Source organism: Trematomus bernacchii, unplaced genomic scaffold (assembly GCF_902827165.1).
Source record: "Trematomus bernacchii unplaced genomic scaffold, fTreBer1.1, whole genome shotgun sequence".
Lineage (NCBI taxonomy): Eukaryota > Metazoa > Chordata > Actinopteri > Perciformes > Nototheniidae > Trematomus > Trematomus bernacchii.
Window position 1 is genome coordinate 28,132,478 of NW_022987720.1, and position 27,182 is coordinate 28,159,659.

The following is a 27,182-nucleotide window of genomic DNA, read 5'->3' on the forward strand; positions in this document are numbered from 1 at the left end:
TGTGCCACGAATTACACATATGATGTTTGTCAATTTAAAAGATAATTTTACAAGTCAAACAAATAAAAATGTGTCGTAAAACTGTGAAGTAACACTTTTTTGTGTGTGCTCAATGAACTACATCTCCCGTCTCGCACCACACACCAAGACGGCCGTCACGTTGGCACATTTCACTTCTTTCTTTCAGAATGAGGAGAAAAGTATTAAAAGAGGTGAAAATCACTCCAAGTCTGGGCATGTTGAGAGCTGTACATACACACAAGGGGAGTTAGTCGGTTCATAAGAGCCAGCATGCGGGACCGGGATTCTGGGATTTGTAGTCTTTCTAGTTGCGTATTTTTCATAGTCTTATATTTCAACAGTTTTACGACAAACTTTTTTGACATGGAAATTATTATTTAAGATTGTCAAACATCATATGTGTAATTCGTGGCACAATTCAAACAGGATCGAAAGATAATCTTTCTCTCCCCATTGACTTCAATACATAATTTTTCCGAAATAAGGTCCCATGGGTCGGAAGTAGATGGGCGGGACTTCGCCTCTCTATATATTGGCTACCTAGCTTACTTCCTCTTCTTCCTCAGCCAGCATCCTTGGTATCTGTTGTTCACTGAGTTGATTCCCCCCCCCCTTCCATCTTGATGTTTCTTGGCATCTCTTATGACCATTTATTTACGAGTTACTAACATTTATAGTTGTTAAGAGTTACTACCATTTCTAATAAGACTTAGCAGTACAGATACATGTGGGCTCACTATTTGGCAAGAGGACTAAGCCTTATATTGGCTACTTAGCGAGAATCAACTCAGTGAGCAACAGACACCAAGGATGCTGGCTGATGAAGAAGACGAAGCAAGCTAGGTAGCCAATATAAGACTTAGCAGTACAGATAAATGTGGGCTCGTAAACCCTTTATACGGGTAATCTTATTGTAAAGTGGTACCAGTCCCTTTATTATACATTTTCACTTTAACTTCTAAGATTTATATACATATTTATAATCATATCTTTTTATAGCAAATGTTTACTTTAATTTCTTATGTTTAAATAAATACTTTATCCTTTATTGCAGATACAAAACATGAACTGCCTATGTTCATATCAATCATTTTATTTTATTCTAAAATGGAGCAACGGTCACAAAACCCATTTCCACCTAGGATAAATGAAATATTCTGATACTGAAACACTCGGTGTGTGTTGGTTTCTTACCCGGCTGTTGGCCGACTCGTACATGTCCCCCTCGACTTTCCGAGCGTACGCCACCAGGTTCTCCATCCGCCGGTCCTTCAGGGCGGCCGGATCAGGAGTGGGGAAGATTGCCTGCACACTACTCTCACACATGCACAAACAAGAAGGACACACAGATACAATTAACTTGAGGCAAGAGGATGACACCAGGTGCTGAATATTATCCAATACCACTGTCTATACTGTGCATATGGGATCCATAGTGAAAATACAGTATTTATACATATTCCAGCTTTTAAACTAAGTATATCTTTTCTCACTATCAGTATTTATTGTACTACACCTGCACATACTACGACTACTGTATTTGTACCCCTTGCTGTTTTTCAACACATTTTATTTCTTTAGTTCCCGGCTCTAGTGAGATATCCTGAGGGCGCATACTCACAGCTTGTGGACGAGGTGGTTTCGGAGGTCCTGTGTGATGTCTTCATGCCACGACTTCCTCATGCCGGGAGCAGAGGGGGGGGTCGCCATGGGCATCGAGCTCAGGGTCGCCAAACTATCACTCATCAAACTAGAACAATTACAGACAAGAAGGAAAGGAAGGAGTGAGCTTTCATCCGAAACAGAACACAGTTTGTCTTTGTTAATGTCCAATATAAGAAATATAAAAATGGTCCTACTTCTGTGCACTCATGCTGCCATGCAGCAGGGAGTTCGGCAGTAGACTCGACTGGTTGGGGGATTGCACCCCCACTCCACCATTCACTCCCATCGAGTTTCCACCTGGAAAGAGTTGTGAATATAGAGTTTGAAGGACGTGATTTTAAGTACGACACTATAAGCAGGCCCCGACTGCGTTATGGTGGAAACTGATTAACTCTTGTTTTGGAACAAGCCTTGTCTGATCTCAGATACGCCAGTCGTGTGTCCACCATTTGGGCAGACACAGAAATGTACTGAACAAGCTGTGACTGAGGGAATAAATGGCAGTCTAACAATCAGAGGGTCAGGGATTTGATATCATTCCCGGCAGTCAACATGTCGAAGTGTCCTTGGACAAGATACTTTACCCTAGATTTCTCTGTAAGCATGTCTACGGTTTTGAAGTGTATGCAAGTTGCTTTGAATCAAAGCCTCAGCTAAATAACATGTCATTTCATATAAGAATCACACACATTTCTAGTTGGTCATGTGATGATTTAGAGGGATTATCTACGAGTCAATAGAATGTTTTATAGGAAAATCCTTCTTATTCTGCCTTTAAGAGACACACTTATGTCCTGTGACGACACTTAAGGGAGTCCAATTATCTTATGAAAAACAGGAAATGCCTTTTAAAGCTGTCAAACATCTGTTAAGTGGCCCTTTGCGTTTATGTTTTCTTTGGCATAACTTGCTGACAGAAGATCAAGAATACAAATAATATTTTCTCAGTGATAAACCTAAAAATGTGATGTGGACAATTGTATTACAAACGAACCCATGGAGTTGAGGTTCCTCATCCCCGGCTGGCCCTGGTTGGACATGCTGCCCTGCGACGGCTGGGGGATCTGGTTCCCCTGGTACGTGAGGCCGAGGGCAGCGTAGGCTCTCTCGATGGAGCTGGGGTCGATCTGGTTGGGGGGGTTCAGGCTGGGAGAGTTGGACTGTCCACCGGGAACCCCTGAACCTAAAGAGTTCACCAGACCCACCCCGGCACTGTTTACAAGAGCTGAGAGGAGAAAGAGAGGAGAGGGGACAGAGCATGAGCATCTGTGGACAAATACTGTGCTGCATATATTTTAATGCACACTTTTTATTTGTATTAATCGTTGGTTTACAAATTTTCTTTTATATATTATCCTTTATTGTACACTTTAACATCTTATTTTATATACATTTTTATTCAAAAAATGGAGCAACTGTCCAAAAACTCAATTTAATATATAAATTGGGTTTATAGATCTTTTGTAATGATGATTTAATGATAAGAGTTAACACAGAGCGTGAGGAACACTCACACTGCTGATTCCTCTTGTCTCCAGCGTTTTTCAGCGGCAGGCAAACAGGACAGTCATGTCGTGTGCAATTCTTCCAATGAGAGATGATCTGTCTGGATGAGGCACAGTGAGCCACTGCGGGGGGGGATGGGGGGGGGGGGAGAGACAGAAATGGAGATCAGTTTCAGAAATAAGGAAGAGTCATGAAAAGGAGGGAGAATGAGTGATATGAGAAAAATGTGACAGTGAAGGAGGAATAAAGACGATAAGAGGGAGAAAATTCAGTAGAAAGAGAAGCCAGAGAATGAGTTACTGTATGAGTCACTCAGTGAAATAAAACTACATCCAGATGAGAGAGAGTACAGTAAAGAAGGGGGCTCAAGATCGAATAACTCATTTTGATACAACGAGAAACCAAGAGGGACATAAACAACACTCAAGCAAAAGGAAAAAAAAAATGAATTGCAGATACATGACAACGTTAAACGCTGCCCTTAGTGTTTGATATAAACCACACAACCGTAAAAGCAGCAATCATCATAATTCAAAGGACTCACCCTGGCAGGACTTGCCAGCCTGGCAGTGAGTCATGTGGTTGAGCACGTTCTTCATGGTGCGGCAGTGGGGCAGGTTGCACTGCCTCACTTCCCCGTTCGCCTGCTCCCTGCGCTGGCACTTGTGCGCGTGGAGCAGGAGGACCAGCTGCTGTTGGATCAGCTTCCGTTTCTCGGGGTCTGCGGTAGGGGGCGCTGCGCCGGGACCGGCCCCTACGGCACTGAGCCCGACCTGGGGGCCTCCCACCGCTGCTACTCCTCCGACGGATACACCACCCACCGCTCCGGACTGCTGAGACGCCTGCGGAGAGAGGATCGGGATCAGAATACCTTACTTATCGCAGAGAAAGGTGGGTTTTGTGAGAGTTGCTTCATTTTTAAAGCAGATGTGTGACTCAGTAGTTTGGCGTAAAGAAGTGGAATTCTTTGCCGAATGATTTAAAGGGCTGTGAGAACATTTTTGTGTTTAAGAAAATGTATAAAGAAAGCGTAATTAGATAGTATGAAGTTGACTGTTGATTGTGTTCTGGTTTTATGTTTCAGTAATTGTAAGCTACTGTGACTGAAAGAATATTGCCTTAATTTTACTTTTTATTGTAAGATTTTCTTCCCCCTGCTCCTTTCCACTAATACACTATAAAAAAAATCAACCAGTATAAGTGTACATGTTTTGTAAAGTGTACATGTTTTGTTTTAAAATAACTGCCATGTGTGGAATAAACAAATAAATAAACGTGAGAAAATGCATGCGACAGAGCATCCAGGAGAAAAGTTTGAATCCAGGAAACAAACAAACCGGCATCATTTCCAGAGACACGTGGTACCTTCATGTTGAGTTTACAGAATTGAACAGGGTGTTAATAACCTTCTGTGACTCACTGCCATCTGACAGGGACATTCTGACTTCTGCGGCATTTGATTAATCTCACTTCAAAAGGCGGTTTAATTTCTCTGAGGCAGGTAAGATTATTGCAGTGGTCATTTGATCTAATTCTTCACTATAATCCCATGCAATACAACAGTCCTGATGACCATGTATCTATTCAGAGGACTCAGGAACCCTTTGCATGGACTAGGAGCTTGTCAAAAAAAGATCTGGAAAGAAATGTGAAGTTTTAGCTCCTAGTAAATACATTAACTGCGTCTCTAAAGCATCATCAAGTTATCACTATGCGGCGGAAAGTTCATGGTTACGGGATTAGTTTGGTGACTTTCTGTCTAAAGTAGTCTAAAACCAATAATGAGTTGATCTCTAGAATATTTGCTCTTTACATGGGTTGACTCACTGTGTAAACAGTGTTTATAATCCTGTATGGAGGTGTGTTTAGCCATTGTCAAAATTCAAAGCGGAAATCACAAGACTTAAAAACAGAAAAGAATAATTGTAAATATTTGTAATGCCATATATCCGCACAGCCTCAGGATTTTAATACAAGTCAGTGTCGAGGTGAACATCCTCTGTTGCACCTGGCTTGTGTTTATAACTTACTGTATATTATTGTCCTTCTCTGTGACTCGTGTGCCCTTGACTGCCTCCCATCTATGTCAAGCACTACTCTGCTTGTGTTTTGAATTTCACTTTATATCTGTGCCTTCTTTCTTCTGTTACGTCCCTTTGAGGATGGCTTTGACCACTTGAGTCATTTGTTTTGGGTCCCTTTAAAGACTTGAGACTGATTATGTTTTAATTAGGGATGCGCCGATCGCCGGAATCAGTATCGGTCGATACCGATCACCGATCCGATCGAGTAGGTGGGGCCTATGGGGATCTTCCATTTAAAGTGATGTTTAAAACTCAGTTAATGGGGCTCATTCACTGGCGCTTCCACAAACAACAACCAACATATCGACCGATCGATCGGAGCATCCCTAGTTTTAATTTATACAATTTGAGACTTCATTTTGAATGTAAAGGTCCCCTATTATACTGTTTTTCATCAATATATTGCAGGTCTCAGATATATACAAACATGTCTCTGAAGTGTTTGTCTCCAAACACCAAACAGATCATTGCAGCATCCCATAATCCCCTCTGTTTCAGCCCTGTTTCCAAAGTGCTGATTCTCTGTCTGTTACTTTAGATGAAAATAATGAGCCCCTCCCCACGCCCCTCGGAGAGATATTTGGTTACAAAGAACACAATGGTGCTCTAGGAGGAGATTCAGGTGATCAGGTGATAAGGTTGGGGGGGGGGGGGGGGGGGGGGGGGGTTTACCTTGGTTGCTGATTGGCTAATGGTGACACAAGCCAAAACATTGTTATGACATCATAAAGTGGCCAAAATCTGATCAGCTCATTTTCAGACAGGTTTTTATATAAATGGATCAGGACAAAAAGAGAGAATCTTTTTTCCTGAAACTTTCAGAGTCTCTTTCCACAGAGGGGACACATGTTGATGTAGAAGAGACATGAAGAAGTGGATTTTGCATAATAGGTCCCCTTTAACATAATATACATTTAAGCAGAAAAAAACTGATCTTACCATCCCAGGCATGCCTTGACCCGGCGGTGCCTTCTTGTCCATGTTGAATTGAGCGGCCATATTGTTTGGCATCCCCGCCTTATTCTGGAGCTGAGGGCCCAGCCCTGCTCCAGGAAGCCCCTGGCCAGCCTGGCCGTACGGACCGCCATAGGGGCCCGCGTTGGCCATCATATTCATCTGGAGAGAGAAGAGAGGGGGACAAAGAGAAATGAGAAAGAGGAGAAGGGAATGGATCATTTAGAGATCAAATAAATTACTTTGACAATCTTTAAAGCATTATTTAAGTAGCAAGTCAAGTGATATTCCATTTTCAAAGATGAAATATGCGAAGTTTTACAATGTGTTCTTACATTAGTTAACTACAAATACAACTATCACTTTAAAACTGTTCTAAAATTGCTGCGGCAGTGCAAAGGATACTTCTTGGAATTACTTTACAGGTACTACAGGTAAATATTCCTTCATAATGAGTGACAGTATTAATTCCCCTTTGCCTGGCCTTACTTTAATCTCCACAGTGAATTAATGGTAGTACAGTTACAATGTAAATGCCACTTTTTATGGTTCAGAAAAAGGTTACCATCTATGGTGTAAGATTCAGCTTACATTTTTCCAGCCACTTCCGTATATGCCCAAACTTTTCCTTATTTTAAAACAGCAAATACATTTTAACTACAAAGAACTTGAGATTTGAGTCAAGACAGGAATCATTATTAGTAACACCTACCGTTGGATTTCCACCGACTAATCTTATTTGTTTCTTTCTATACAATTAATGGAGGTAAATCAAACTGTCCCTACAGCTCATAATTTATAGCATTGAACATGGATAACACATACTTTACATGCTTAAGTTAACTACAGGACATTAGTTTTAAAAAAATCCGGTGCTTGCCGGTGCACCACCAAAGAGTTATGCTACTAGTTTGGCTGAATTATTTAACACAGTGGTTTGGTGTATTGTCTTCACACCTTCAATCAAAACTATCCTGTGGCATATAAAGGAGGTTAACCATCGATACCACAGAGCAGTGAAGCAGCGTAGAGTCCAACAAGCAACCACACACACTACTGTTTACTACAGGTTCTACTACAGGTTCTACTACAGGTTCACTTAAGTCTACAGCTTCACATGAGTAAATGGCTTTTAGAGGGAATTTATCATCATCATCCGTTTTCATTTATTTGACCAAACAAAGAAAGCCATTAAGAACCACGACATTTCCACCATAGTTTTGCTACTTTTTCAATATATTACGTATAAATGTATAGTTTAGTTGATTGTACCAGATAATCCTTAATAACATTTGTATTTAGCTGATGCTAAAGTAACTTACAATAAGTGAAATTAACCATGTAGATAAACTCAAAACAGCCAGAAACCTACAAAATGCATGCTCCCACTCGTCCCAATTGGAGTTATGACATATTGACCAATATTTGTAATTCCTATTTTGTAAATGTTGTCAAAATAAAATACATTACAATATCCTTTATAATTGACTCTTGATAATGCCACATTTCAAATGTAAAAGAGCATTTTTATTTTCGAAAAAAAACTACATGTAGGTTTTCAGCAGTGCACCAAAACCATAATCTGTTGAGGCCGGCATTTAAAACATTTTAAACTCAGTTTTAACCAGAACTTAACATTTGCAATGTGTACTTACCTTGTTCAATGCTCCGGGTTGCTGCGGTCTCATCCCTGCCTGACCCCCGGGTCCCATTTGCTGCCCGCCCTGCTGCAGGGTTTCCGCCAACAAATTACTATTGTTACCCATGCTCCCATTGCCAGGGTAACCCATTCTTGGCGAGCCGTTCATCACCTGCCCCCCCATCAGACCTTGCTGCTGTCCAGTGTTGCCCTTCTGGGCATTCATCATGGCAGCTGCCCGATTGAGAGCTGCCACCCCTCCACCCATCCCAACTTGCTGCATTAATCCAGGCTGCTGTCCCTGGGGGGGCATGCCTTGTGGTCCACCAGGGGAGACACCCCCCATCATCCCAATGGAGGCCCCGGGTCCTGTGCTGTTGGATGTGGGGCCCCCCTGCTGTGCGGGTGCACGCAACAGCTCCGACAGCTGTTTGTGTTTGGCAGCAGCATCATGGCCGCCCAAACCCAGTCCTCCTCCGAGACTGCCGAGGCTGGTGTGGAGTTGACTGACATCCCCTCCGTTAGTCAGCCCCAAGTCCGACGAGTTGATGAGCTCATCGGGGAGGTCGTGCTCCAGGTCGAAAAGTGAACCGAAATCTAAGCACAAAAGAAAATAAACTTTAAAAACTAGAAAAAAATAAGGTTCACACAGCTCAGGAAATTTAGGATTTGCACTGCATACATTTTTTAAACCCAACTTAAATTAAGTGAAGTTAAATGCTGACATTATTTTGAAAACCATTTCATTTGTAGCCCATAGCTGGACAGCCAGTGCAGAATTAGCTTCCGCTCAAAGCCTGGATTTCTCTCCTGGGCATCAGCTTGTGGTTTGATGGGGTGCCAAACATGGAGAGTGAACGCAGTAGGGTCGGGGTGGGAAGCCGCAGAGAGTAAACATTACAGTACCTAGGGTAGGTGTGTGCATTGGATCTACAGTCATGTGGTGCAAGAGCATTAAACAGAAAAGTGTCAGAAGTCATTTCCACTGGACAGCAAATGGGAACGTTGTTGACGAAATATATAAAAATCATACACATTTTTCTTAGTAGACGTTTCATCCAGCAGAAGAAAGAAATGCAGTGATAGCTCTACTTTGATAGTGAAAACCCAGGTTAAAACATAACCTGCATGTTTAGTTTTATTGCATGTATGATGGCTTTTAGCATGCATTTGAGTTGTTGACCTCATGCATTTAGAGAATTTACTGCATTAGGGGCCTAGATACTTAAGGAAATGTCACATGTTTCAAACTTGACATTTACATAACTTACTTTGCAAGCTTGTACGGCCACCAAACATTGCAAAGTTGAAATAAAGTGTAATAAACAAAAGCAGAAATACTACCTACGTCTTCATGCAATTCTGTGTCTTGTTCAGTGGTAGAAGTACATTTACTCAAGTACAAAAGTAAGTTACTTTTATCTTCCTTGAGTATTTTCATGGTATCCTACTTTATACTTTTACTCTACCAATTTTGTAGGCAAATGTTTTACTCCACTACAATTATTTTTACAGATTTAGATACTAGATACTTTGCACATTTAGATTATAAATACACAATTTAAATCCACTCATTTATGTATGTTTACCATCATAGGATAAGCTACCTAGCATTACATAAAGTGATTCAAATAAACCCCACTTTTACCAAGTACAACATTGAAGTGATCAATCATTATAATCTAATCATTTAAAATAGATATTGTGCTTGAATGTGCCATTATGCAGTACCTTTGCTTTTGGTCAAGTATATTTAGATGCCAATAACGTTACAATACCTTACTTTTACTTGAAACAGAGTACTCCTATTCTGTGGTATTTCTAATTTTACTTTAGTACAATATATGAGTACATTTATCACCTCTGTATTTAATGATATACTTTTCTTTTTTTTCTACTTTCCAGAAAGCGACTAAACCAAAGAAATATCTAAATTATCATGCATGTCTCGTTACAAATACATGCAACAAGAGGAAGCCATACGTGTACAGCTTCTGCTTCAATATGTAGAAATGAATTAGTTTTCAATTAAAGTTTAATTCCTAACAAAAGGGAACCGTATTTAACAGTTAAATCGTTTTGAAGAGTAAATGCAGAAAGTGCAGCGCCGAGTCAACGTGCAGTGAGTCAAACAATGGAGGATGAACAAGAATGGGCTTCGTCGGTTGACTACAATTGAGAATCTAAAAGCCTTTGAACAAAAACACATGAAAGGAAATGTTTCGAAGACGGCACATCGAGTTCCCCCTTTCATTTAAAAGCTTCAAAAAGTAAAACATGTACACACTGCTGTTTAATCGGCAGGGAAACAACGCTTTGCGCAACTTTGTGACGAACAATAGCTACGACAATAGTTCGCTAAAAACAGAGCAGCGGCTAACAACACGTGAAGCACACGACATTTCTCACCACAAACGGGTTTATTTCCACTATATAAAGTATTGGTTCGCACAGAAAATGAGTCTTATTGAACAGAATGAGGTTTTGTTGGTGAAAAATCACTTATTTTCTTTGCTAGCTTCGAGCTCAGCTGAGCCGGTGGCTAGTTAGCTTAGCTAGCTCGGTAACCGTTACTTTATCACAAAGCTAATTCAGGAAACGGTGCTGTGTTACTACTTTAATGGAGAAACTATAACGCCTGGTGTTTAATGAGGAGTATGTGCTCTCATGTTTTCAAATTAATCAACTTTTAAAAGTAGTAAGACAACTTGAAGCAAACTGGGGTGACTCTGCTCTTCCATTGTTTGGAGATGGGTCTAATAGTTGGTGGCTAGTTAGTTAGCATGTTGAAGCTAACGCATCAAAACACCCCTGCAGGAAAGTTGCTCCTTTTCTTTTTCACAAACCAAACTCTCAGTTTAGCCTTTTTCTACACATAAATAAAGTAAAAGTTCTGGAGCGGCTGTGTCAGTTAAGTTGCTGTGTAACTCTGCAGGGACTCAACAGACCGATCCTAAATTAACACACAGTTTGAGCTGTTTTATATGTTACCTCCAGCTAGTTAGCTAGCTAGCTCAGTAACCGTTACTTTCTCCTAAAGCTAATTCAGGAAACGGTGCTGTGTTTCTACCTTTAGGTAGACAATATAACGCATCCTGTTTAGTGAGTGTGTGCTCTTATGTTTCAAATAGATCAACTTTCAAAAGTAGTAAGACAACTTGAATCAAACTAGGGTGACTCTGCTCTTCCATTGTTTGGTCTAATAGTTAGTGGCTAGTTAGCTAGCATGTTGAGGCTAACGCATCAAAACATGCCTGCAGGAAAGTTGCTCCTTTTCTTTTTTTACAAAAACATCTCACAGACTAGCTTTTTTATCAACAAAGCTACAAATAAATGTGCATTTAAAAGCATTAGTTCTTGAGCAGCTCTGTGTCAGACCAAGTTGCAGAGTAACTCTGCAGGGACTCCAAACACATTAATGAACACACATTGGGAGCTATTTTATATTTTATCTGAAGCTAAGTTAATGCATGCAATATATTTACCGTTTCCATCACTGGCAGACACGGAGAGGGCTGGAGAGGACAGCTTGGGCCTCTTGGCTGAAGGCGGGCCGGACTCCAGGACATTATCGGCCATATTTTTGTCGAATTAAAAAAAAAAAGCTGTAGATCCACGGAGGGGCAAACGTATTTCCTTTTAATTTGCGTCTCCTTTTCCCTTTAAGAAATGGTCGTTCCCCCACCGCTTGGGGGGACGGTAGGGGAGAAGAGAGCAATGTTGAACTCTTTCCTCACCCTCTCGGTTTATTCCTCTCTGCAGCTATCAGTCCCCCTCCCCTTTCGGAGATTCTGTTTCTTCACTGATTTCAACAGGAGGAGGTGGGAAGGTGGAGTCGGCGAAAAAGGCAAGCGTGTGCGGCCCCTCTGACAACCTCATGTAGCCTCTTCTGCGACACAAAAACTGTCCAAAGATCCGTCCTCCGTGCTGCTTTCAGTCCTTTCCGCCATAGTCGGCCGGAGAAAGCCTGTAATTTCAGCTCTGAAATGGGGAGTCTCGATCAGGGCACGAAAAAAAAAGATAAGCAAGCTCCAAAAAACACAAACCAGGAGGGTTAACTTCTGCAGGCCGTTTTCCTCATGCAACAGTTATGAGATCCACGGTTGCATTTACTATTTCTTTCACCTGACTAGACATCTCACTTAATTTTGCAGAGTAGAAGTAGCTCTCTAATACAGTTTAAAGAAGTACTCAGTACAATACTGAGAATCTTGCATTGGCTTAACAGAAACTGAATAAATACTATAACAGTTCTGCAGAAAGAAAGTCCCACACTTGCAGTTACTCAGATAGGAGAATATATAGCAGATGTCCATGTATGTCTTTTCTTTTGCATGTGCATGCTGACAAAAAAATGTGCACTTAGTGTTTGACCACGCAAGGCACTGGGTCAGGAACTCGTATTGCACGTTTGGTTGTTGCAACCCCCTTTTTCCTCTTGCAGAGCAGCAGGGTTGGCAAAATAGAAAATCTTGTCAGAAAAAGCACCGTGCAATCGATCCTGATGCAGAATGTAGTTCTTGGACTTCTTGTGGGCAATCACAGCGTCTAATTGGCAATCAGCGGGCAGTCAGATTGATCCAATTAGTTTTTTATTTTTGCAGAGGTTACTTATCTTGTGCTCCACAAGAGGTTTCCTCCTCTGGGTTTCCCTTGGTTTTTAGCACTTGAAATCTAAAAAAAAAAGATAAATATTCCCCAAAAATTAGCTGTCACTCACTGCTTTATAGGATGCAAGTGAAGAGAAAAAATAAACCGGAGCACAGCTTGGGCGACAGGCGAAAATGTGAATTAAAAAAATGACGATTGGTCGCAAAAAAAAAAAAAAATTATGGCTATTTCGGAAGCGGAAAGATTCAGATCGGTGTTGACACCTAGCTTTAAAATATTTTGCACTGACCAAAAAATCCTCTCATTTACTCTTTGTGATGGAGAAATGCCCCCCCTTCGTGTTGATCCTGGCAATTTTCCCCCTTCTCTTTAAACCCGTCTTTCTTTCCACCTCTCCCTTCTGCCCGGCAGCAATTTATTTATATAATTGTCTATGCGGACTCTTTCCTTCCTCCGCGACGGACACATAGTGAATTTTCATGTTTTCCCTTTTTTCGCAGTTTTTTTTCCTCCTTATAATAAGATATATTGCGCTCTTCCGCCTCTCCTCTCTGTCTCCGCTCCGCAAAACACCCCCTTCCTTGGATTTGGAGTATTTCCTTCTCATGCATACATATATATATATATCACCGACTCGGTTTCCCTCCACGGTGATGCTTTCTCTCTCTTAGAAACACGGACAGGTTTTCTCCACTCTTTCTTTCCTTCCCGGTGTGGCTGGCCGTCGGTAGCCGGAGAGTCGCTCCTTCCTCTCGGTTATCTCCTCCTGTTTCTGACGGTCTGTCCGCACAAACAAAATGGCGGCTTGTTGTTTCTACTCCTCTGATACGGGGGGGAGGGTTGGAGGTACAGCAACATTAGGCGTGAAGGGGAGGAGGGAGAGGAGGGAGGAAGAGGGGAGGTTTGTCTTCGGAGGGGTTCGGGAATGTCCGGAAACCGGTTCCGTGATTTTACGGGTTTCAATCGGTTTCAATCTGTATAAGAGAGTGTTGCTCCGTGTTTCTCTTCCTCACACAAACAGTAACTGAGGTGGAAGAAGTACCACAATCTTGTACTTCAGTAAAAGTACAAATACTATGGTCTTAAAATACCCCATTACAAGTAAAAGTACAAATCCTATGGCCTGAAAATACTCCATTACAAGTAAACAGTGGGGTTACTAATCTACTCAAGTAGGCCTACTGTACTTAAGTAAAATGGAGGTACTTTACTTGAGTATGTACACATTATATTACGTTATACTTTTACTCCACTAAAACTTTTTGTTGGCAAATGTTGAACTTTTTCCCCCACTACATTTATTTTACATATTTAGTTACTTTGTAGATTTAGGTTAATACAAATCGACACATCATACATTATTCTAGGCTAGTTACCCAGTAGTGTACATAGATGAATTCAAATAATCATTATTATATTACTTTACTCTACTTTCTGTAGGGGACAGTGGCGCTCCATGAATCTCTTCCTCACACAAACAGCAGAGGTGGAAGAAGTACCAAGATCTTGTACTTCAGTAAAAGTCCAAATACCCAGATCTGAAAACACTGTAACACAAGTCCTGAATGCAAAATGTTAATAGAAGCACAGAAGTATTGTCTAAAAGCAGTGTTAGATCCAGATCCAGAATACTTAATTGTCCATCAGATTTACATATAATGGAAATATGTCTTTGGCACTGGCAAACAAGATAAAATAACATCATAATTAGTACAACATACAATTCCAGAGGTGGAAGAAGTCTGCAGATGGTGTACTCAAGTACAAGTAGAAGTGCCAGAGTTAAGGAATACTCTGCATTTAAAATGTTTCTCAAGCAAAGTTAGAAAAGTATTATCATCAAAATATAGTTAAAGTACCATAAGTGAAAGTACTCATTCTGCAGATTGGTCCAATTCAGAATAATATATATGTTTTGATTATAATTATTGATGCATTAAAGTGTTATCAAAGCTGGTAAAGGTGCAGCTAGTTTGAATGACTTTGTATACTGCAGGGTAGCTTGTGAATTTACTCCAGGTGGAACTAAAGTCTGATTTAACACTTGATTATATTTCACATCATTCATCCAAATCTGTCAAGTAACTAAAAGGTATTCAATAAATGTAGTGGAGTAAAAGTATACCATTTACCTCTGAATTGTAGTGGCGTAGAAGTACAAATTCACAATATTATATTTTTATATAATATTACATTGACCTATTTTTATCACAAAAAAATAAAAGACAGGGCACTTAAATGTTGTAGTTTGTAAATGTGGAGCCATTTGTATGTGTTTATATGTTTAAATAGTCTCTAAGTATAGTACTTGAGAAAATGTTCTGGGTGGTTACGTTCCACCACTGTCAACAACAGTTGTATTAACAGTGGTGAAAGAAGTACTCATATCCTTAGTAGAAAAAACTATGGTCTTAGAATACTCCCCAACAAGTAGTACAACTCCACAAGAAATAAAACGTACTTAAAAGTATCACAGGGAGAAGTAGACTCTTTTCCCAACATTATCCATCCCAACATTATATAAAATCACATCATCGTGTTTCTATTACTGCAATGTTGAGCCAATTTAAGTTACTTTTTGAAAAACTGGGTGCATTCCTTAACAATAATTTCCCTTGTTTTTGAATGAAAGTAAAATAAAAGGCATGCATTGGCATAAACAATTTGACGAGATCTTTTTAATACGTATACACACACATTTCTTTAGAATATATCACATTTTTCTCTCTCTTGAAAAGACACACAACACACACACACACACACAATGTTTTCAGTTAATTGGACTCACCATTACAATAATTTCATGTTCATTAGGGGAAGTTGTTTAAGACAGGTTCATTTTTAATTCTCACTTGTGTGCATTAACATAATAGACTTTATGATCTGTCTGCAGCCTAGGGAGTGGTGGTTGGTGTTTTGACATTTTGTAATGGGAAATAATCATTTGTGTGAAGTTCCTTTTTACCCCAAAATGAACACGTGTATGCAGGTACTGTACACACATGAAAAAACTGCTCAAAATAGTCGTATTAGCCTTTTCCCATTCACAGTGGATGTGTATGCCATTCGGTTTTTTCTCCTGTTGTGTCACCCTGTTTGAGTAGAAGACATTAAGTGGAAGTTTGAGGTATTAATCATAATAATGTACTTATTATACCCTATTGCCTTCAACACAAGTCACATAGCATTGTACCTAAAAAGGTTTTTGAGATACACAACAACATCATTATATCCCTGTGTGCCATGATGATGGTAATACTGGTAATAAAAACCATACTGGTTAGGAGCAAATGGGTTTTAAGGATGAAGATGAGTCCATGGTAGCTTGATCTAACCACGGAGTCTTCAGCTGAACATAAACTTGATGCAAGTGGTTAACAGTTGTTCCTAGATTCTTTATTTCTAGCTCTGGATGACATTTCCCAGCTGATAGCACCATCACAACACTACATGGTCGTATTACACATTTGTAAGAACGGTGGTTTTGCTTAAGCTGCCGTAGCCCTGATTTGTAATTACATTTGAACAAGAAATACGTCTGTTATGGTGAAGTATACATGCGTAGGCTCCATAGCCACATCATAACCCCCTGATAGTTTAGGATTTTTGGAAGTGGGATTGGATGAAGAACTTATCCATAGTCATAGTGTATTAGCTACAGTAGATGGTTATCGACTTCTATCTATCTTATCTGATCAGTTACCACCGCCTTGTTAAGTTTGTTTACTTGTGTCATTGTTCGACTAACCAAAAACGAACCAAACAAACTGATCAAGGCAGTAATAGACCAACAGCTTTCGTATTTCGCTAAGTTAAGTTAGTTTTTAATCAAGTTTTCAATCAGGTGGCTCCTGTGTCCTTACTCCTGTCTTTTTCTCTAAACTTTGTCATCGACTGTAGGTATCACACCAATTATGGCTAAGCAGTACGCTATGCAAACCAACTTCAAACTATTCCATACACACAACTAAACCCACCCTTTATCCTTTATACCTCTTCATAATCACTCACTGTTGAAGACAAATACGATCCAGTTAGAAAGACGTCAACATATATGATCTTCCACATCATATTGTCTGTATTTTGGAGGCCTTGCTGAGGCTAAAACCAGAGTCTTTGCAATGTGCTCCCACCTTTCATGTACCTGGGCCCTGAGCCGGATGATGTCATCACGGTGGAGACGTTTGGAAACTCCCAGCTCACAGAGGAAGTGTCTCACTTTGTCACCTGTCTGTCTCTCCCTGCCTTTATCTCTGGGCGCAGGCTTTCTCTACATCAGCGATGGTCTTTGGTGCGTCTGAGGACAGAATCAGAGCGCCTCCCTTGTCTCGGATCACCACGTCGTCCTCTATCCTGATGCCCAATCCACGGAAACGCTTAGGCACCTGGTCGTTGTCCTCGGCTATGTACAACCCTGGGATAAAAGAAGGAGGAATCAGAAGTCCTTTAGTCGTCCCACAGAGAGGAAATGTATAGGAAAGCATAGATAGTGACGAAGAACACTATAAAAAGGCTTTCACATAGTATTTAAAATGAAAAATATTACTGTTTAACAGAGTATGCAGGTAGATAAGTAAGTAGCAGGAGTACTTATAAAATATAATAAGTGTAGCATTGTAGAATGAAGTGAGGTATATAACAGTAGTACAATTATTATTATTGCACATAGTTACGTAAAGATTCTTGTTACAGTAATGGATGGACTAACTAGGAGTAGCATCCATTAGTAATAATAATATTAGCAGGAACATATTGCACATAGTGTTGTTTTAGGACAGTGGTGTCATAGTCTTTGTTTTTTATATTATTGCACATGGGTGCTAACAGAAGTGTTAATAGTCATTTTTGATTAGAAGAAGCAGGAATAACGTGAAAGATAAAATGTAGAAAAGATAATGTGTAATGTGAGAGTCAGTTCCTCCAGCACAGTAACTGGATTGTCTTTTAGAATAAGCCAAAGACTAAACGGCTATTAAAAAGGGTAGTTTGTGTAAACCTGGTTCTATGGTGATGGCCATCCCCGGCTGCAGAGGTTGTGAGCGGGACAGCTCAGGAGTGTCGTGGACGTCCATCCCCAGGTAATGTCCAATGTGGTGGGGGCAGTACCGCCGTGCAGCCTGGGTAAACACATGTAAAGCTTGATACAGTTGCATAAAGGTTGGTCATTGTATAGTCCTATACCAGACCTGATTTGCTTCTAAACATTAAGGAAGTGAAATTAATGGGGGGTTACTGTCATGAGTGAGCCTTGTCAAATCACTTTTTAACGACACCAATGAGCACAAATGAATCAAGAAAGCATCTAAACAAGAACATTACAAAAGGTGAGCACAAATTCCAACATGCAAATCTGGGGAATCTATCATATTTTATCTCTTTTGCACTATGTATGAATGTGTTAGAATCAAAAGTGTGTACTTGAATTTCAAAATAATCATTGTTGAATGTTTAAGTCACAGTTTACCAAAATGTTTGACTTGGGTTAAGCTTTGAATTAGCTTTCGTCTAAGGCTAAAGGCACAAAGTAGGGTTTTTTCTGTGGTTCTACATCGACAGTCTACAAATCCTCAGCCATGCTCACAATGACCATGCTAACCTGCTGATGTTTACAGGTGTAATGTTTTCCATGTTCATCATCTTAGTTTACACTGTTAGCATTTGCTAATTAGCACTTAACACACAGTTCACCTGACAGTTATGGGATTTGATCAGTTAAGCAGCAATTGAGTCATAAACAAAGGTATTAGAGACATTGAATGTTGGACCTTACAACAGTTGTTACAATTCATAATTGAATCAGGGAAATATATTTCAATTAACATTTTGCAATTTAAAAAGACTGTATATGTGTGCATGTGGCTGTGAATAAATGGTTTGTAGAGTAAAATATGATCTTGTGCTTCTTATTCAACAGAGACCTTTTATTCAACTTAAAGGAAACCTATCATGCTATATTTAAATGATATATTGTAGGGCCATACCTATATAAGGTATATTTATACGTTTCTGTTTTCAAAATACCAAACAGATCATGCATTTTAGCCATGCCTCATTTCACTCTATGTGCTGTTTGCTGTCTACGGGTCTGATTCTGCTGACCACGCCCCCCTGCAGGAGAGGTGAGCCGTGCTCTGATCAGCTGCTGGGCTGTCAGAAGAGGGGGAGAAAAAGAGATCTCCGTCCTCCGTATTTTATTATAAAGAGTCGTTATTCATTTGTTTTAAAGCTCAATAAATAACAAAGAAGACCTTTGACCGGCACTTTTCAAATTTTGTCCGGAAGATTTAAACTTTAACGGACATCTTGACCGGCGAAACAAACTGAAACTGAAACTTTGCCGCACTCTGCCCTCGTTCCTTGGAAGAGGCTGAGAGGTGGGTGTTGATCATCTGCTGGTGGACTAACCGGAGAGAATTACAGTGCTTGCCTCGACGGGGAGGGATTGCATTGCGGGAGCAAACGCTTGCCTCAGGGAGGGAGAAAGAAAGCCACAGCGGAGAATAAACAGAAGGGTAACCATGGTAACCAAGTCTTCTTCGCTGCTTTTGTGGCAGACTACAGCGCCAGTTACAGGCCTGGCATATGTACTACAGCGTCTCCAGCGCTTTCGAACGGCAATGGCCGTGGCTGTCTCCTCCTGATTGGTGGAGTTGGCCCAATAGCCGTAGCGCCACTGTCCTGACGTCAGGACAGTGTTCAAATCTGGATCAGTTTTTATCAGATCCGTTGCAGCCCCTTTTTTAGAGATTTGGGTATTGGAAAATAGAGAGGGTTGTGTTTTCTGACACTTGGTGAGTTCCCTGGAACACCGGGGACACATATTCATGTATAAAAGATGTACAAAAGTGCATTTTGCATGATAGGTCCCCTTTAAGGAGCAGCTGAATATTTGTATCTGGAAAACATAACTTTGTTGTATAGTTAATCATCTGCAACTCATCCTGAGAATTGTGTTACTTGCAGCAGCTTCGTTTTACAAAAAGAAAACAAGCACAATTTGATTCTTATTTTCCACAGAATTGCTCTTCATATTGGATAAAGCATAATGTTTACCAGCCAGACTCCATGCCATTTCTATTTCTCTGATTCTTACCTTCAGTACATCATCCTCACTGCTGCTGGCCTTCACGACGCCGAGCCTCCTGAGCTGTCGCCCCAGCAGAGCCAGCATGCTGCTGTAGATGTGATCCAGACTGACGCCCGGCGAACACATGGACAGACAGGAAAGCTGTACCTCCAGCACCGCCTCGTACAGCTCCGCCTGCGCAGGGCTGAACCTATGGGGAGAAGGTATTTAACTTAAATCAATTCTGTATAAGTGAACTCAACTCCACACCATGTATAACACAAGTCTAGTCATATATATTTCATGCAAAGGTGTTACATATGATATATTTAAGTGTGTGTTTGTTGATGTCATCAGAATACTTCTTAAAAACACCTTTCAAAAAGGTTCCCAAATGTAGAGACATAAAAAAAACTATAAAGCTAACAATACACAACACAATACTACCTAATAATATCCAATAAGATACAAAAATAAAGCAAAGCTAAGCGTAATGTGCAGGTTTAAGAAACAGGGGGTGAGTTCTGATGTAGGGATCAGATGGATTTCAGGTAAAGCTCTGCCTTTAGAAAACAAACATAGTGAAGGATGTGTACTCTCTTATACTTGTCTTTGAGGAGCACAATTAATTGCTTATTTTGACAAACTTACTTTCCATTCACTGGCCATGTCCGAGTGATATCACTGACGTAACCAAAGTATTCACAGCCTCCATCGAGCAGCACCATCTCACCATCCTGACGGAGGAGAGCAGAGTCAGTAAAGCTGTTCAGTTATTACTGTATATAAATAATAACATGCTATACCTTGATGATCTGGTTGTTGTTGATGTAGTGCAGAGTGTTGGCTCGGTTTCCCCCGGCAACGACAGGCGGGTAGGCCAGGAAGTTGGCGCCATGGATCCGATTCTCGAAATCAAACTGGAAGGATGAAATCACCTTGTGAGCTTCATGCTAGCTGTCATACACTGTCCGACTAAATGAAACTGCTCCATGCTGCCAACTTTAATTTATTTACCTGATTCTTCTATATTTCAGTTGAATTTGCACTTTTTAAAATAATAATTATCCTGTTATTCCACTTGATTGTAAAGCAATTCAAACTACACTTCCTGTACGAAAGGTGCTATATCAATAAAATAAATGAATAGAGTTTATTATAGACCTTTATTTTATTTAAAAAAGGTATAACTTAATGGCATATTGTGTAATTCCTGTGGACATTTTAATTTGCAGTATGGACAAAACAAAGCTTTAAAAACAAACCTCAGTAACTGCACTGTTACCTACCAGGTCAAGTCAAAGCTAGCTTGAGCCATAACAATGAATACATCTAAATAATTGATGTGTCTTTATTTAAATACATGCTATAAAATGACATCTTGATTATACTGTTAAAAAATTAGCGGTTATACATTCTGCTGATAAAAACTAAATATCTTTAGATACCTTAGCAAAGATCACAGCTTCATCCACGTCTCCTCGACACATGGCCATCGTTCTCCGAAAAGCCTGAAAGAATTCAGTTACATGGATTTCAAAAAATGTAAAGGGAGAGTGTAACTTAAAGGTCACCTGTTATACTTTTTTTCATCAATATATTATAGGTCTCAGATATGTACAAAACATGTCTCTGAAGTGTTTAGCTCCAAACACCAAACAGATCATTGCAGCATCCCATAATCCCCTCTGTTTCAGCTCTGTTTCAAAAGTGCTGATTCTCTGTCTGTTACTTAGTTTAGATGAAAATAAGGAGCCCCTCCCCACGCCCCTCTGATGTCCCTTTCACACCAACGCGGTTCCCGTTCTAGCTCCGTGCTTGCGCTCTTCTGGTTTCGGAACCAGTTTTTATTTTCAGCCCCCGTTTTGTTCACACCGCCCAGAGCCCGACTGGTGCTGCCGCTGCTGCTTCATGACGTCACCGTTTACGTTGCTGATTTTCTCCCCAACGGCGCTCACAACAACAACAATGGGGGACTGCGTCGGGTCGATGATCGTGTTGCTTTTAATCATTTGAAGCCAGATTAAATTAATTAACTACTTCTCAACCTTATACTTTTCTCCAGAGTGCTGTGGTTCATTGTTTATTAATATGTTGCAGCGGCATTTACCGACCGCTGCAGTGCTGCCCGCTGTTTGGCATCACAACGCTGTTATGAAAGTTTCTCTGGTATAAAATGGGTGATGTTAGCATAGCAACCGAAGCTAAACTGACTATCTTGACTACTTGTTGCTATCCTATTGTGGCATAAGCCGTTTTCTACAGGCACATTTTACCGACGTATTTTTCATTACGATTCTACTTGTGATAGTCGGACATGACAACCTGTGCAGCCCATGTATTGATTCCATCCGATAGCTGCTATAATACAAAACAAAACGTCTGCCTGCTCTCCACAATGATCAATAACAGCGAACGGATGGTCAAAGTAAGGTACAAATAAACAGAATCACACGAAGCCTGGTTAGTGTTGCCTGACTTTATAAAGTGTGTTTTTTTTAATAAGCGTGTGGTTGCCTTCTAGTCACTTTGCTCAGCGCTACTGCTTGATACAACTTTCATTTGCCGTACTCGCCATAAACTGTTATTGCTCAGGTTGATCCCGCCCCTGCCCCCGCCTCTGACGTAAGCGTGACGTATGCGGTTCTTGCTTCTAGACCGACAATTTTTTGGAGCTTGGTAAGAACCGGTTTTCGGGGGAAAAGAGCCGGCTCCGCTGCGGTGTGAACAGGAAAAAACGGTGCTTATCAGGCTCTAGCTCCGAACCGGCCCTGGAACCGCGTTGGTGTGAAAGGGGCATGAGAGATATTTGGTTAAAAGGAACACAATAGTGCTCTAGGAGGAGATTCAGGTGATAAGGTGTGTGGGGGGGGGGGGGGGGTTACCTTGGTTGGTGATTGGCTAATGGCTACACAAGCCAAAAAATCGTTATGACATCATAAAGAGTCCAAAATCTGATCAGCTCATTTTCAGACAGGTTTTTATAGAAATGGATCAGGACAAAAAGAGAGAGAATCTTTGTTCCTGAAACTTTCAGAATCTCTTTACACAGAGGGGACACATGTTGATGTAGAAAAGACATGAACAAGTGGATTTTGCATAATAGGTGACCTTTAACAATATATGTTGTTGAAAATGTTGCCTTACCTGCAGGCTTTTATTGGTAATTCTATAAAGTTGACACTGAGTAATTTACACACACTAACCTGTGCACTGATGTGACCTGCTTCTTGCATTAGTGCCACCTCAGCGGAGCTCTTGACGGCCCTCAGAGAGTGGACGAGGGGCCGGAGGGAGTGAGGCATCGGCCCCTCGTCCAGCAGGGGGCCCACGTGAGCCTGATGGAGCCGAGGGTGGGCCGGCTGAGAGCTGTCGTACCACAGCACAGTGCCTGGAAGAAGGAGAAGAGAAAGTGGTAACAATTAAGTTATTGTTGTTAAGTTGTAATCAGAAGGCAGTCAATTGTCAGTTCCGGTTTCTTTTATTATTTTGTTTCAAATATTTATATTGAGAAGAAGCATACGAGTGTAAGCAATAGTACAGATTTCTTTGGGGTGGAAATCATGCTTCTCTTTTTCAACATAGAAGACAAACAGAACAGCCAACAAAGAAATAATAAAGAAAAAACACGGCATGACAGGAATACCATACTTAATGACATACATAGTCATAATGGGAAAGAACATACATATATTTTTATTATAGTATTTATAATAAAAATAAATAAACTTGGTTTCTTTTTATTTCATTTGAAAAAATAATTGAATCCCTAAATTAAAATATAATACATTAGCTATAGAAGGCTAATGTCATGGATTTGTATAAAGAAAACACAAGAACCAGTGAAAAGGGTTATACTGTGTGTTTGTCTGCTCTATAATGCCAAGGTAAATAAACTACCTACAGTAGTAACTTGACCCACTCTACCATGCTGCACTGCGTTATATATCAAATGCACCCTATAGGACTCATCATTGCAAACTGTATAGCCTAACTGGATGGTCCTCACTTACTATGCGTAGGATGCAGCATTGGTTTTTATTAATGTATAAAGCCATTTTAGGTAAGCTTCCACTGTACATATGTGCCAGATTTGCTCCAGTTTGTGACTCTTACAACCTCAGATCCAGTGCCTGGATACGGTTCCAGGTACCTACTGTACGGACTGAGGCTGGAAAAAGGAGTCTTTCTTATTATGGTCCTTGGTCTTGGAATGACCTTCAATCAAGTCTCAAACTGAGGGCACTTGTCTCAATAGCATGTTTTAAATTGAAGTTGTCTGAGGTCCTTACCACCAGCTGCTCTTGCAGTAATAAGTAGTGTACTTTTCTTACTGTCCTAATGTGCACAATGTAGTGACTGCTTTTTTGTCTTTTGTTTTCTTAGTTATGTTCTCTGTATTTTATATGTTTGTGTTATGTGTTATGTGTAACGTTGCTGCCTTCTTGGCCAGGTCAGCATTGAAAATGAGATTTTATCTCAATGCTTTTTTTATCTGGTTAAATAAAGGTTAAATAAAAAAATAAAAACCGTAGTGTTTGTTCAAGGCAAGAGACAACTGATAGGAAAGTGTTTCTTTCATGCATTTAAACTAACCAGTTTGTTTATTCATATTGAAATATAGCGCTTTGTTTCTTCATTCCAACAGCGCCCTAATTTCAGTGAGGGGCGTCCGATTGGTTAAACAAACGCACACCTTGTACTATTTCTATTCTATTTTATTTGTATTACTTGCACTATTTTAACTATTTTGTCTGTTTTATTGTGTTGCACCGTTGGAGGAGCCTGTGACCTAATATTTTCATTGACATATCTATATTGTAGCTATGTACAAATGACAATAAAAGCCTTGAATCCTGAATGAGAAGAATCATGCCTCCCCCACCTTTAAGGCTCTTGAGAACCAGACCCAGTTCTTCTGTGCAGTGAACTCTCTCGATGCCGGTCAGAGCCGCCGCTCCATCCTTCCCAGACCGCGGGCCGTCCCACAGCTCTCTGCTCGGGTCCCTGCGCGGGACGAACAGGATGGCCTGGTCCGGGCGTCCTGTCCCGTACATAACCAAGGCACTGTCCGGCTCCAGGATGCCACTGAGGTACAGGAAATCCTGAGGATCATATGGACACAGGTTAATGATGACGGCTATCTTAAAATTACACACAATCAGTATTCTAAATGACAAAAACATAGGGAATGAGTCCTAAAACCCATAAGTCAGCTTTATACCACTTCCGGGTTCCCTGAAGTCAGTGTTTTTTCTAATGGGTTTTTGGTTAGATGCCTGAAATAAGGTCTGTGGTTAACACAGACCTTATTTCAAAACATTTTTTGTTCTATGACATAAAATACGCCAGTGAATACCCCACTGGTGAATGTCTAAATCTACTATGTGTCATAAAAACGGCGTTTGCTAACAAGTGACTAAACGTCATCACGCCGAATATTATAAACACATCACAACAATTATGAAAGTGGTGTTTATACAGTATGTAGAGATTATCCTGCTGAATAAAACATTGAAATATCATAAACATGTGTTTGACAGAGATCTTATTTTCTGAAACATTCCAAAATCCAATAGAAAACCCAATTGGCGTTTAGTTAAGGGGAGCCCTTGTGATGCTAACTCCCAAACACATCACTGCACCTCTCTCTTGCATGTGACTGTTAAAACCCCACAAAGGCACAAGCAGATAAAACTTATCTTTGGTTTAATTTCTTTAAATTCAAGCTTGCACCTGGTTCTGGTGGAAGGGGTAAGGGATGTCGTTAGTCATGTAGCGGGTCGGGTGGGACAACAAGACGACAACATGGGTGCTGGAGGAGGCGGAGGGTCCTAGCCTGTCGGCCTGCGCCTCGATCAGTGAGGCCAGCCTGAGTCTGCGGAGCTCGAACTCTGTCTGGGTCAAACCCGGGGTCACCTCACCTGAGGAGCAGAGATCACAACATATGGCGTATCAGTGTTAAACAGCAGATCAAAACCTAGACATATAGTATGCATTGTCATTGTGTTGTATTCTAATTATTTCTTTCAAGATAAGAAACAAACTATCCATAAATTGTTTGTCCAAAGCAAGGAAACATGTTTTAATTTTAAGGAACATATAATCCAATTTAGATTATTAGATATTTTAGAATAATTACAATGATTGGATTATGAGATTAGTGGACTAAATAAATACTATTAGTCTCTTGATTCCAATTATGACAATAAAATGCTTTATATCTTATATATTTTAGCTTAGCCTCTGAATGGCATACATACTGCTCTTAGATTATACTCTTAACGCCAATACTGAAAAACTAGAAAATCACTTGTTTACTGTGTATACGTTGATATAAAAGAACCTTGTGAGGCCTTTTTTGTGACATTGTTTCTAATTTTGGGAATGTCCCAGAAAAGGTCTGACTTGATATAGAAGAGATATTTAAGAGAAGTTTTCTGCATGGGTACTAATGAGTCTGTTGCAGGTTTTCTGTAAAGAGATGTACATGTACCGGTCCAGCGATCCATTGTAAAACTACTCACCATGTTTGATGAGGTGTGGATGAGTGAAGGGGCTCGGCTGGCCCAGGTACCGCTGTGGAAGAGTCTTTGGTCTCGAACCTCCGGGTTTCAGAGAAATGTTTCTGCACGGACACCAGACACATCCTGCAGACAGACACACAGATAAAGAGACAGCAAACAATCTTAAACTGGGATCCTACAATACATCTGGTTTAATCTTTAATTCAGTTTAATCTGCTGTCAAAGGCTGATTCACCGAGGAGAACTTCAAAACTTCACAATATTAACTTATCACAAATATATAAGTATTGTCATAGTAAGATGTATAAGCCGGCTGATAAGTGACAAGAAATTGCAGCAAAACATATAGTTTATAAATGATTTCCATTGATTGAATACCAACTAAATATAAATGTTGTTACTTACACTTATATAAGAACACAAGTGGAGAACAAGGTTGTATAAACAGTGAGATATAGTATTATCAGCTGCACTGTATTTTATCTATATCTATGCTGTATGTCTATGTAAAACATTCATCTGATAACTAACTGTCATGTACTGCAGTGGAGTTACTGGCTTAATATTTCCCTCTGAAATGTAACATAAGTGCAGTAGAAATATAAAGTAATGTTAATTTGAAAAACTCTATTTAAGCAACAGTACCTTATGATTTTATGTAGGTACAAATAAAACATAAAAACAATATTGTTCTCACCTGGCCTCCAGGTTCTCAGCAGCCTGGCAGCAGACCTCACCATGGAGCTGTTCGAGGGCAACATTTCTGCTGCAACTGGAGGACACCGACCAGTCACAGCAATGTGTGCTAACCTCTGTAAACATGAGACAACACACAGTGAAGTTGGTCAAGTAAGGCTCTATGTTTACAGAGAAACATAGCGATTTGTTGATGAGACTCACCTTTGTTAAAAATCCTCTTATATAACTGTTAAATATCTCCTAAGGTTGACAGTTAGCATCGTTAGCTTGATGCTAACCCCGTTCATGTGTGTAGATTGAGAAATGCTGCCCTGAGTTTTGCCTCCCAGGCCGGTTGACAACCGTCCTGACAGTAATACCGCCATCTTCTGCTTCGGAGTGTGGAAAAAGTACTCAGAATATTTAAAATA

The 27,182-nt window shown here is 40.3% G+C and overlaps 2 protein-coding genes across 2 annotated transcripts in view; both read right to left on the reverse strand.

Moving 5' to 3' along the window:
- Nucleotides 1-13,285, reverse strand: part of ep300b (E1A binding protein p300 b) — a 40,584-nt gene extending 27,299 nt beyond the window's left edge. The window contains 9 exon segments of the mRNA XM_034143161.1: nt 1,216-1,354; nt 1,643-1,771; nt 1,881-1,983; nt 2,681-2,911; nt 3,201-3,314; nt 3,737-4,034; nt 6,216-6,392; nt 7,886-8,466; nt 11,355-13,285. Coding sequence (XP_033999052.1) covers nt 1,216-1,354; nt 1,643-1,771; nt 1,881-1,983; nt 2,681-2,911; nt 3,201-3,314; nt 3,737-4,034; nt 6,216-6,392; nt 7,886-8,466; nt 11,355-11,448 — 1,866 coding nt within the window. The 5' untranslated portion in view covers nt 11,449-13,285.
- Nucleotides 13,286-15,138: 1,853 nt separating this feature from the next.
- On the reverse strand, nt 15,139-27,111 carry xpnpep3 (X-prolyl aminopeptidase 3, mitochondrial). Its single transcript, XM_034144006.1, has 12 exons — nt 26,974-27,111; nt 26,771-26,885; nt 26,074-26,196; nt 25,283-25,470; nt 24,432-24,651; nt 22,753-22,937; nt 20,995-21,057; nt 20,353-20,466; nt 20,198-20,283; nt 19,574-19,757; nt 17,477-17,597; nt 15,139-16,894 (listed from the first exon to the last, which is right to left on the reverse strand). The coding sequence occupies exons 2-12, from the start codon at nt 26,832-26,834 to the stop codon at nt 16,728-16,730; spliced, it is 1,515 nt and encodes a 504-aa protein (XP_033999897.1). The 5' UTR covers nt 26,835-26,885; nt 26,974-27,111; the 3' UTR covers nt 15,139-16,727.
- Between the last annotated feature and the right edge of the window lie 71 nt (nt 27,112-27,182).